Source organism: Mus caroli, chromosome 9 (genome assembly GCF_900094665.2).
Source record: "Mus caroli chromosome 9, CAROLI_EIJ_v1.1, whole genome shotgun sequence".
Lineage (NCBI taxonomy): Eukaryota > Metazoa > Chordata > Mammalia > Rodentia > Muridae > Mus > Mus caroli.
In genome coordinates this window covers 47,576,745-47,588,819 of record NC_034578.1, presented here as the reverse complement: position 1 = coordinate 47,588,819, position 12,075 = coordinate 47,576,745, and the positions used below count along the sequence as shown (strand labels likewise).

Here is a 12,075-nt window from a genome sequence, read left to right as displayed (position 1 = left end):
AGAGAGAGAGAGAGAGAGAGAGAGAGAGAGAGAGAGAGAGAGAGAGAGAGAGAGACTGACTCATGTTGTGTTTGTTACCTGGCTTCCCAGAGGAACACAGCAAGGGGACCTCAGTGTAAAAGGTCCTGCATGGGAACCTCCCTTAATTCTGCTGATTTCTACCAGGACTATGAGACAACAGCACCCACATATGAGCAAGTGTTGTACCCGCCTGCATCTCAGAAGAAAACTTCAAACTCCACGTCGGAGGAGAGTGACTTGCATTATGCGGACATTCATGTGCTCAGGCAAATTCGGCCACACTCTCTCCAGACAGTGAAATGCCTGCATTCAGAATCTGCTACAGAGTACGCCACCCTTCGCTTCCCCCAGGCCACACCTCAGTATGACAGCAACAACGGAACCCTGGTGTGAGCCCTCGGGAAGACGTCCGATTTCTACGATTTTACCATCCTGTGGGAATAACCTGCTGTTCTCGAGAACAAGGACAATGGCCATGTTTTAATCTTAAAGGACACCAGAGCATCTGGAATTATGGGTCCCCCTACTCTTTCCACTATAAATCTTTTGGTTTGCCACTGTTGTGGTAAGGTTAACTATGGGTGGACTGAGTTCCAAAAAAATATTTATGTGCAAAAGAGGTTGACCTTTGACCCCTAACGTTATTTGCATTCTCAAATGCGAACCCTCTATGCACTTTGGCTGTTTCTGATAGGAGTTATTTAATGATATTTGATTTTCTTAGGGATTTTTGTCATTATCTGGTTATGTCTTGGTTGTTTTGTTTTCTGAGAAACAGGATCTCATGTAGCCCAGGCTGGCCTGGAACTTGCTACATAGCTGAAGATGGCCTTGAAATCATGATCTATCCCAGCCTCTTACTACCAGTGCTGGGGTTACAGATGTGGCCACTAGCTAGCTAATTATATCCCGTTTTTACACCTATACCCCAAAGCCGAAGAGAAAGGCTCTTCGGAAATTTTCTGAGCCTTTGCACACAGCCTTGGGGCTACTGTGGGCAACCAACCTAATAGGTCAAAGGCTCCAGACCTTATCACAGAGATGGGACTCCAACCGTTGAGCCTCAAAGACTTCAATTTGTCGACATTGACAGCCACGAGACGACATCCTGGAGAAAGTCTCCTGGCAGGACTGTTAGCTCTCATCTGAAGAACCTTTCGAATCAATTAATAAATAGTATGTAGAACAGGCTGGTGATTGATTGTTCCTGGAGCTGAATTTTATAAGGTGTCCCAGCCCACACTATTGAAGGTCAGCGGCTGGGGTATGGATTTGTGAACAGACGGCAAGCTCCCATTGGTTGAAGACGGGGAGTAGGCGGGACTAAATGAGCAGGGTGGGAATAAGGAGATGCGGGGCTGGAGGCTGGTAGCGGGTTCTGGTCAGGAGGCTGGAAGGCGGGTCCAGAGTGGTAGGGGCGGGTTCTAGGTCGGCTGGAGGCGGGGCCTGGAGGGCAGGAGCCGAGCCAAAGCTTGCTAGATCTGGCTCTTGTCCAAGGAAGGCAGGCCCGAGCGACGCAGGCCTCTGTGTCGCCATGGCAGCAAGAACGCGCAGCTCCGTAAAAGTGCCGGCTAGCCGGGAAGATGCTGAACCAAACGGGCCGATAGTTTATGAGGTAGGTGCCGAAAAGTGGTGAAATAGCTGAGAAATGTCTTTACCACCTGTTGAGTCTCCAGATCAGAAGTAGGGACGTGCAGCAGAAACGAGGGTGCGAAGGGAAATTTTTCGGTCTGAGCTCTCTCTGAACCCTGTAGAGTCTTAGTGTGCAGGACTTGCTTAAGAGCTTAGAGATGCTTAACCCGTCGTGCCATTCTCCCCAAATATACCTTTTGGTTCGATAAGAGGGTGATTCCCTGAAGATGAGTAGAGAACTGACAAGGGAATTGCAACACACACAAACACACACACACGCACACCACACATTAGTGTTGCTATTATCAGCCTTATAGAGAATCAATGCAAATTTACAACGGTTGTAGTATCGCATAAAATTCAGTAGTCGTTGTCGTTGTCGCACCACCACCGCCACCTTTACTGCAATTGCTAGGCCTTTTCTCTGACACCGACCCAGTTAGTGCAAGAGGGTTTAGAAGAGGTGAGGTGGAAGACTACCCTCACTGCAAATTGGTGGGGCAATTCCATGGCTTATTTTCTATGTGTTAGTTAGGGTGTAAACAAAATAACCCATTTCAAGGGTTCTTAACCATGAGGGTCAAATAAAATGCCATAGACAACACTATGTTAACATAAAATTCTGTAGACAAATTCTGCTGTAGAATTTTAAATGCTGAGCCAGGTGTGGTGTGTGTATCTGTGATCTTACCACTTAGAACGTGGCGACAGGATGATCTGGGGTTCAAAGTCATTCGCTATTACATAGAAAATTGGAGGCCAGCCTGGGTTACATGGGACCCTTTCTCAACCCCCATACCCTGTTTCAAAGTACATGCTTCCTGTGGTGGGTTAAACGTTCCTGAGGGTAAAAATAAAAATAAGTTTAAGAAGTTTCTGAAGAGTGAAAAATGTGTCTGGTGCAAATAATCTGGTATTTCTTTTGGTTATCTGAATAAATCCCTTGGTTTTTTTGTTTGTTTGTTTTTTGGTTTTAGACATGTATGTGGGAAAGACTGTATGTCGGGGGAGGTGGTGGAAAGTGGAGACAGGAAAGCATCCTTCTTATCTCTGTGAAAACCTAAGTTAAAGTTGTTTTAAAGTGTCCCTGAAGAACTAGAGAGGTGGCTCAGCTATAAGAGTGGTTACTACTCTTCCGAAGGACCTGAGTTAGCTCACAGCTTCCAGTAACTCCAGGTCCAGGAGATCCATCCCATCTTCTGACCTTCACAGTCACCAACCACCTGCCTCTACCCACTACACACAGACAAATAAAAGAAAAAAGTATGCAGCTGAGATGACTCTCTTGCCATTACAGTATCTTAACTTCTCATCAGGGTTCTAAGTCTGACACTTCAAGACGACTTAAGTTGATAGATTAAAGGGAGTGACCTGACTCCTCCTAAGTTAATTTAGCTTTTGAATTTTCTTTGACTATGTATTTTCACAGATCTCCTTTTCCTATCTTAAGGTGGCCCTGAATTGGATCTTCTAGAGAATCTGGAGATGGGGACTCAAGTGGTTATGAGAGTCTGTAACTCCTCTATGCCTGGAGCGCCCTCTGTAAGTGCCCGTGTATTGTCAGGAGTGTGGTGACCTTACAGGAATGTCTGTGCTGTTCTGTGGAGAGCCTAGAACAAGATATTATTGCCTTCCTTTCTTGCTCCTCGTTCTTGTAGAAATTCTAGCTCATTTCTAGAGCATCAATTCATATATATATATATATATTTGGAATTAATAAAACCAGAGAGAGATTGGAAAACTCTAATCAGTATATATGAATTATTTAAAAGATCTCAATAGTTTGTTCAAAAATAATGTTAATTACAAAGCATTTGAGAAACATAGCAAATTATGATTAAAAACTTAAGAACTAGCTGGGCAGTACAGTGGTGATGGATACCTTTAATTCCAGCATTTGGGAGCAGATCTCTAAGTTTGAAGCCAACCTGGGCTACAGAATGAGTTCAAGAACAGCCAACATTACACAGGGAAATCCTGTCCCCCAAAAAACCCCTACCCTATAAGTCTCCCATCCAGAAGCAAACTGAATATTCTAGTTAATATCCTAGTCTTTTCATGGAAATGTTTTCTGTGAAATCCCATTATATGCAAACGTTGATATTGTTAACTTCATGATATGTATATTTGTCTTTGAGTTTTATTATTATTTTATTTTTTGTATATGAGTGTTTTGCCTCTATGTCTGTGCACCACATGCCTGGGGCTGACAGAGGCTAGAGGAGGACGTTCAGTCCCTTGGAACTGAAGTTACAGACAGCTGAGAGCTGGCATATAGGTGCTACTAATCAACCCTGGGTCTTCTGGAAAATCAGCCAGGGTTCTTAACTGCTGAGCCATCTCTCCAGCCCCTGCTTGGTTGGCCTTTTGAGGCAGAGTTTTGCTATGTATCCTAGTCTGGCACTAAAATCACTGTGTAGCTCACAGTGAGGCAAATCTCCTGCCTCAGCCTTTGAAGATCTGGGATTACAAGTATGCACTACCACTTTCCAATCACATCTACATTGATGCCCCTGGAGTGATACTTAACATTGTCTTTGCTGTTCATTGTAGAACCAATGACGTCTGTGGAAACAAAACAAAACAAAACAAAAACCCAAGAAGTATGCACTACCATGGCCAGATTTGCTATAATCATCTTGACTGTTGATCAGTCCCTGTTCATTGGATTTTTTGAATCTCTCCACCAATCGCATTGACAATAAGCAGCCTGGGATCCAGAGAGATGGCTCCGCAGTTAGAGCTCTGACTACTTTTGCAAAACCCCTGGGTTCAATAACCAGCCCTCACAGCTGCCTGTAAGTCCAGCGCCAAGGGATCTGATGCCCTCTTTTGATCTCTATGGGACCAGGAACACATGTAGTGAACAGGCAAAGCATCCATGTATTTAAAGAAGAAAATAAGCCAATGTAAGACTATTTTTAAAAAGATAAGAACTTTATTTTTTAATTATAGATTGGTATTTTATTTTTCCCTTAAACCAATATTTTATTATGTATAATAATACAACTTGCATATTAAATAACATTATAATAGAATCATTTGATAGTGTTTTAATGAAGGACTTTGTTTTTAACATTTTACTTACGTGTGTGTGTGTGTGAGAGAGAGAGAGAGAGAGAGAGAGAAAGAGAGAGAGTTGGAAGTCAAATGGAACTCTTGATTCCCTGCAATGGCAGCACTCTTAACCATTGATCTATATATAGTTTCAAACAGAGTAAAAAAGAAAACATTTTTAGGCTATAGAACCCTTCTCCACAGGAAGAAAAAGTTAAACATAACTTATTCTAATTGGATCAATGTGACAATACACTCAGTGACTAGTTGTGTCTTGTTCCTACTGCCCTGATGTCAGTGGGGTCGAAAAGAAAGCCTAGTGCTCACAGCCACGTCCTTGGAGGAAGAGCACGTTTTGGATTATTTATCAATGCAAAAGTGGTTCTTGTTGCTTGAATACAAAGCAAGTTGGCTCCATTTATCCAGGTACGAGCATGCTATAGAATAAGAAAGAATGGTGATTTCAGAGTTTGCGCACATCCTTCAGAGGGCAGCTGAACATCAGAGTATGGATTCCAAGACGTGAAGATGGTGAGCCCTAATGAAAGGCTAGGTTTTACCAGTGTAATTAGTAACAGTGAGGCCGGTGGTGATGGGCCAGGCAGAGAAGCATGGGAGCAGTGTTTTCCTAGTAGAGAGCCTTGAGCCACTTCCACAACATCCACCAGATGTCGCTGTCTTGGTCCAGTTGTCAATGATGGATGTTTGGCAGACAACCTGACCCTTGATTTAGGAAAAAAAAAATTGTAGAACGCATTTCTGAATCATTTGCTTTGGCGAATCTGCTCGGGCATGATTTATACTGAGCCCTGCTGTCTGATGGTTACTTTGGCAACATTCTACCCAAGTCTCTCACCACTCTGTCCTATTTTTTCTTCTGCCCATTTCTGGCTGTCACATCCACCCTGTGTTCTCTGTTCCTTTCATCTGATGTTGCGTTCTTGGGTTGTCTATTCTGCCCTCCACCCTGGTTTATTACCTCAGTATATGACCTGTATATATGAGTGGATCTTTCATTCTTCAAGATTTTGCTAAAGGAATAGTGCCTGGTACATAAACATAGAACAAGGAGCCAACATTTGTTTAGCAAAAGAGTGCATGGATAAGTGAAAAGAAATGACAAGAGGCTACCATAAGTTATACTTGTCTTGAGAATACAGTAAGAGACAAGGAAAGACCCATAGCCCTAGGTTCACTGTGATTAAGACCTAACTGATAGAGTACTGAAGGTTCTAGACCTTTGCATTTATCTGGGTTTGTTTGTTTGTTTGTTTGTTTGTTTCCAGTGACAGAATTTGCATAGGTTCTCATACATACCTAGCAAACACTTTACCACTGGGCTACATCAGCAGCCCTTTAATACACTGTTTTGAAATGTGGTCTTATTAAATTGCCAGGCTAACCTTGAACCCTCTGTAGCCTACTGAGACCTTGAATATGTGAACCTCCTCAGTTTCCCAAGGAGCTGAGAGTATAGGCTAGTGCTTTCAGGCCTGGCTTAGACCTTTGAGTTTTGTTTTATTTTATTATCTTTTTTTTTTGGGGGGGGGGGGACAGTTCTATATAACCTAGGCTGTCCTAGAACTCACCCTATATCCAATGATCATACAAAACTCTGGATCCTCCTGCAGCTACCTCCCAGTGCTAAAATTGCAGGCACGTGCCACCGTGCCTAGTTTGATCTTTGAATCTTTGGAAGGTTTATTTTATATTATGTATATCAGTATTTTTTCATCTGTATGTATGTGCACAGCATGAGTGCTTGGTGTCCATGGAAGTCAGAAAGGATGTCAGATCCCATGGGCTGGAGTTATGGATGCTTGTGAGTCACCATGTGGGTGCTGGGAACCTAACCTCAGTCTTCTGCAAGAGTAATACCACGCTTTAAACCACCGAGGTACCCACCCAGTCACAATGACCTTTTCATTTTCAAAAGAAAAGGATTGAGAAATTCAGCCAGTTTTGTATTTAGCATCTACAATGTGCCAGACTCTAAGTCTTTTTAGTTCTGGAATAAGCAAAACATACAGAAGTCCTGCACAAGTTTACTTATGAGCAGGAGAAGCTAATGATAAATGAACAGTAAGCGAGATGTGGTGGTCGATGCCTTCAACTGCAGCACCTGGGAGGCTAAGGCAGGAGGATAGCCAGGATGAGGTTATCCTTGAAGCGGGGGAGGAAAGAGGGCTGGGGAGATAGCTCAGTAAAGCAAGCTCTAGGAGCTGAGTTCAATCTCAGAACCCCCGTGAAGATGCCAATGTAGTAGTGTCCTCTTATAATCACAGCCCCCAAGGAGGCAGACACAGGGAGCCTCCAGGAGCTGGCTGCTCAGCCAGCTTAGCCTAATTGCTGACTCCCAAGTATCAGTGAAAGCACTTGTCTCAAAAAACAAGGTGGTGGTACCTGACCCTGACCCTGACCTCTGGCCTCTACTTGTGTGAGCACACCAGCACATGAGTGCCTACATACATACGTAAGGACCCACCCACTGCCCCACAAGGAAAGGACAAGTGTATGCGGAATAGCCACGGTGATGGCGAAGGCTGCTGGGAAAAATAAAAACACATCAGGTGAGACACCTAGGAGTGTGGGTGTGAGGGGGTATTGTCATTTAAAATAAAGCAGTAAGAGAAGGACCAGGGCCCGAGAAACATTTGAGCAGGGACAAGCCAGGGAGGTATGAAGATGAGTAAGACAGACTCTAATCAAGAGTGGTTACAAGAGGTCACAGAGGGCAGTGGTGGTGTGCTCAGTTAGCACGCACAAAGGCCCTGACTCATTTTCAACACTAAAAGAATAAAGGGAAGAGGAAAAGAGGCAAAGGGCAAAACAAAACAACAAACCAACAAACGAAACCAAAAAGTGTGGCCAAAGAAGCTTCACAGAGAGACAAAGGTTGGAGGAGGTGAGCTAATGATGTGGGGAGCAGGAGAGTAGAATGTGGGACACTCAAAGCCAGCAGAGAGTCAGTGTGAAAACTCGGAGGTGAGAATGAGCCTTGGCGATCAGGGAGCTTTCTAGCCTAAACAGAGGCAATCCCAGGGGAGGCCTTCTGAGCCAGACACAAAGAATTTCTATTTGATGTGCTGTAGAAAAGAAGTGTGTAAAGACAATGGGCCCTGGGGTAGCAAGATGAATCTATTGTCTGAGAGCGATTAGGATGAATATAGACTGGCAAGTGGAAGAATCTGGAGACAAAAGAGCAGTTTAGCCACTTGAAGTACAGGGGTGGAGGGTTTACCTAGCACACAGGAGGCCCTGGGTTCGGCCCCCAGCACTGTAATAAGTAAATACATAGACACATACATAAGCCCACAGTTTAGAAGCTAGGACATGTTTGCTATCTTGGCTGTTGGGTACAAGCCTCTGTGTGTGTGTGTGTGTGTCTGTGTCTGTGCGAGTCTGTGTGTGTGTGTGTCTGTGTGCTGCTGCTGCTGCTCCTGCTGCTGTCTCTGAATGTAAATGTGAAAGAAGTTGTAAGCATGAGGCCCTTAAAGACCCCAGATGGTATGAGGAAACAAAAGGAAGATTAAGAAATGATTTCAGGGGGTCATTGATTGTCTCATTGTCAGTTTTAAACATTGGTTTATGTAAGCTGCCTTTCTGCTTCTTTTCATCATGAATGACAGCTGTAGTGACTATGTTCAATTTTTCATAGGTGTGAATCTCACACATTTTAGTTTTACACAGAGAGAAGTCACAGGCAGTGTTTTCACCAAATGACAGCTTTGTTTAAGGCTTAATGTCTTAATTATGCAAACATGTTATTACATTTATTAATAGATGGTTTGAATACATTTTTCTAATGTTTCTTTTACTGGTTCATTCATTCATCTAGGAACACTGGGTTAGTACCTTCTGTGTTGCAAGCATCAGATAAAAGTACTCTGCTGGGTTGAGCTCAGTGCCAGAGTGCTTGCTTGGCACCTGTAGCCATAGGTTTAGTTCCTGGCTTCACCACTTAGTAATTAGGTCAGGAGCAAAAATCTTTACCCCCTAACCTCTCTTCATATGTAACTAGCAACTGCTCACTGTAATTGTGACCATTACACATATACATATTGTTGATTCCTATAGGACATGGGACACAGTGAAATGAGATCAATTTTGCTATTCCATTATAGATTTGAGTGGCTTTTAGTCTGTGGAAGAAGTACTTGCCATTGCTGGTAAGATTTATGCAGGACTGACTGAGGTCCAACAGACGCAGACTCTGAGAGAAGCAGGAACCTGTGGAAAGCAGTTTGCTGCAGTTAGTCCTTGCCTCCGCCCAGGCCTGCTGCAGTGGAAGGAAGGGGATGCAGCTCCCAGAGTGCTTTGTGGCTATCCCATATACAGGCACTGCACTGTATGGATTATCGCCCCAGTCACTGTTCTAACCCACTTCCAATCTGACCCACTTACTGTCCCAGCTCTTTACTGACATTGCAGTAGCATGGAGTAGGGAGCCTGGAACAGAATATGTTCATGTTCCTCTGAGACATAGCTTCTGAGCAATTTTATGTTATATGGACCAACAGAAATGTTGTGCTGTTTCTAATCATAAGATACATGCTGTATTTGAGCTATTAATAGTTTGAGGAGACGTCTCAATAGTCTGAAACAGAATATTTTTAAATTATGTCATCTATGTTTAAATGAATTTTAGTTGCCTAGTTGTCTTAGCTACATTTCAAGCATTCAGTAGCCCATGTGGCTAGAAACCACTATTTTGGACAACATATTTCCATCTTAGAAAGTTATAATAGAAACTACTTCCCTAGGTTTTCAGGAACTATACAATTTACTTATTTATCTATTTATTTAGGAACTCTACAATTTATTTATTTATTTATTTATTTATTTATTTATTTAGCCATATGCCTTAAAACAAGTCACTTGTCGAGCACCCTGATGCCCTCCAGCATGCGTGGAGGGTTATTGCAAAAGACATGAGCCCAGGCCTCCAAGGGCTTTATTTAGATCTCAGCCACTGTATTAATTTACTGAGTGACCGTAAGCACCTCTCCTGATGTTGTCTCTTCCCTGTATGAAATAAGGTAATGGGCCAAATGAGATCTCTGTTTTGAAGGTTTGAAATTCAGTATGGGAACTGGAGAGATGGCACAGTAGTTAAGTGCACTCATTGCTCTTCCAGAGGACCCGAATTTGGTTTGCATCACCCACACTGGGTTGCTCTCAACATCCTGTACCCCGGGGTACTCAACATCCTCTTCTGGTGTCTGATCTCCAATGGGGACCTTCACACACATAGCACAGACACACAAATACGTCAGTTATATTTAGGCATGGTACTACATGTCTGTAATCCCAGCGCTTGGGAGGCAGAAACACGAGGTCTAGGAGTTCAAGGTCATCTTTGGCTTTTTAGGGAGCTGGAGACCAGCCAGGGCTACCCACGGCCCTGCCTCAAAAGACCAGAATGATAAGCAAATCAGTTGCTTTGTAAGTCTTCTCTCCAAAGCACTGAGCTCCCAGGCATTGTTCCCATCAAAGACAGGCGTTTTGAGAAACCGTGATTTCTTGGCATGGATGACTGTCTATAGGCCTCCTTCTGATGCCCAAATTGACTTATATAAACTGAACGTTTTGGTTTTTCATCGTTAGGTATGTAGATGTGCCATGTGCAATTCTATGCCATTGCAAGTCTTACGCTTCTGCTCATAAAGGGTCTTAAACATGGATTAGTGAGTCTCCTGGTGGTATTTTGCCTTGGGCTGAAGGAACAGTAGAGAGTCTTGATGAACCACCCTGGCTAGCTGGTGGAGGACAGAGAGGTCTCTGACTTGCAGAGCGCTCAGGATCGGTTTCACTTGGTATTACTGCTTTCCTCTGGCTTCAGCCTGAGTGGAACAGTCAGGATTTAACCAGCTGAGTGACCAGCTCAGGGCAGGTTGACACTCAGCTTCCTACTTCTTGTGGTCAAAGGCACTTTGTTTGTTTTTTCTTCCTCAGAAGAACTTTGTGTTTAGCAGCTTTAGATATCTTGTCAGGCCACCCCAAGTAAGGGTTTTCTTATTCCCTAGTGACCCGAGGAGGAGGCCATTGGGTTAAATATGATTTAGTAGGCTCATTATGGACTTTTCTTGCTGAGGTCCTAATGGAGTCTGAGGAAGATGCAGGATGGCTAGAAAATGGTTTGTAATTCCTTGATTATTGAGTCGTGTGTCCCCGACCAGCTGTGTCCTTGGACAAGGCTCTGACCTCCTGTGGGTCTTAACACTGTAATTTCTCCCTTTTGTCTAGGATCACAAAATGGAATGTAAAATGGACTTTCTTTCTCTCATTCTTTCTTTTTTTTTTTAAGACCAGTTAGTCCAAGCATGCAAATGACCAGTGTTCTTAAAAATAAACATCAGAGCTGTGACCTCAGCCAGGCCACACAAGAGAGAGGTTCTGTTACACCCAAGGGTGGATGCTTTTACCTGTCAATGTACAAGGGCATTCTTGGTGCTTTATTTTAAAACTCACTTATAAAGTATGTGTTCCTTTCTTTCCTTCTTTCTTTCAAGAGCAGGTCTCATCTATATGGTCTGGAACTATATGTGGCTGACCTGGAACTTGCTATATAGACCAGGCTAACTTTGGACTTAGAACCTCTAGAGTGTTGATCTGATGTGTGTGTGTGTGTGTGTGTGTGTGCATATGATAGGTGTATACCCCCATGCTGGCTCTTAGCAATTATTTTATTATAAAACCAATTAATTAGTGTGTGTGTGGGGGGGGGGTGAGCATAATGTGTGCCTGTGCCCGAGAGGTGTGAGTTCTCCCTTTCCACCTTTGCATGGCTCCTGGATTGAACTCAGGTGTCAAGCTTTTACAAGAGCCTTTATCCCCTGAGCCACCGTGCCCAATCTTACCCCTTAGCAGTTATTTTGTAAAAAAAAGATAGAAGAGATGCATGTGGTAATGTCTTGGTCATCCTTGGTGTGCCTCTGACGTTTCTATTATGATGGTATGATTTGTTTAGCCCTGTTCGGTTACTTATATTCTAATAGTTACAGAGCCCCACCCCCAGCCTCTCTCCTCTGACCCCCTTTTTATTGTTATTTCTTGTCATTCTACTTCCTCTTATTTAAATTGTTTCATTCTCCAACTCCGAGTGGGAAAAGGTTGCTGGTTGTCTCACTCTCAAGCCCCGCGTGGAAAAAGGTTGCTGTTAGTCTGGAGAATGGAGTAAGGGGTGGGTGGGGTAATCTTGTGACTCACTCCTTTCCCCACCCACCTTGTGATGAGGTGCTTGCAGCCTTAAATGAGCAAAGTGACTACATACGCGCGCGCGCGTGTGTGTGTGTGTGTGTGTGTGCACGTGTGTGCGCGCGCGCGTGTGTGTACGTGCTTGTATGTGCGTGCACACGCTCGGGG

The 12,075-nt window shown here is 43.7% G+C and overlaps 2 protein-coding genes across 3 annotated transcripts in view; both read left to right on the top strand.

Moving 5' to 3' along the window:
* C9H11orf52 (chromosome 9 C11orf52 homolog) overlaps positions 1-1,211 on the top strand; it is a 6,929-nt gene extending 5,718 nt beyond the window's left edge. Inside the window, exon 4 of the mRNA XM_021171329.2 lies at positions 166-1,211. Within this exon, the coding sequence (XP_021026988.1) occupies positions 166-414 (249 nt within the window). The 3' untranslated portion in view covers positions 415-1,211. The remainder of the gene's footprint in view (positions 1-165) is intronic.
* An 87-nt stretch (positions 1,212-1,298) lies between these two features.
* The window catches only part of Dixdc1 (DIX domain containing 1), a 75,416-nt gene continuing 64,639 nt past the window's right edge, over positions 1,299-12,075 (top strand). For both annotated transcript variants that reach the window (XM_029481901.1, XM_029481900.1), the window contains exons 1-2: positions 1,299-1,636; positions 3,104-3,195. In XM_029481901.1, the coding sequence (XP_029337761.1) occupies positions 3,139-3,195 (57 nt within the window). In that variant the 5' untranslated portion in view covers positions 1,299-1,636; positions 3,104-3,138. The remainder of the gene's footprint in view (positions 1,637-3,103; positions 3,196-12,075) is intronic.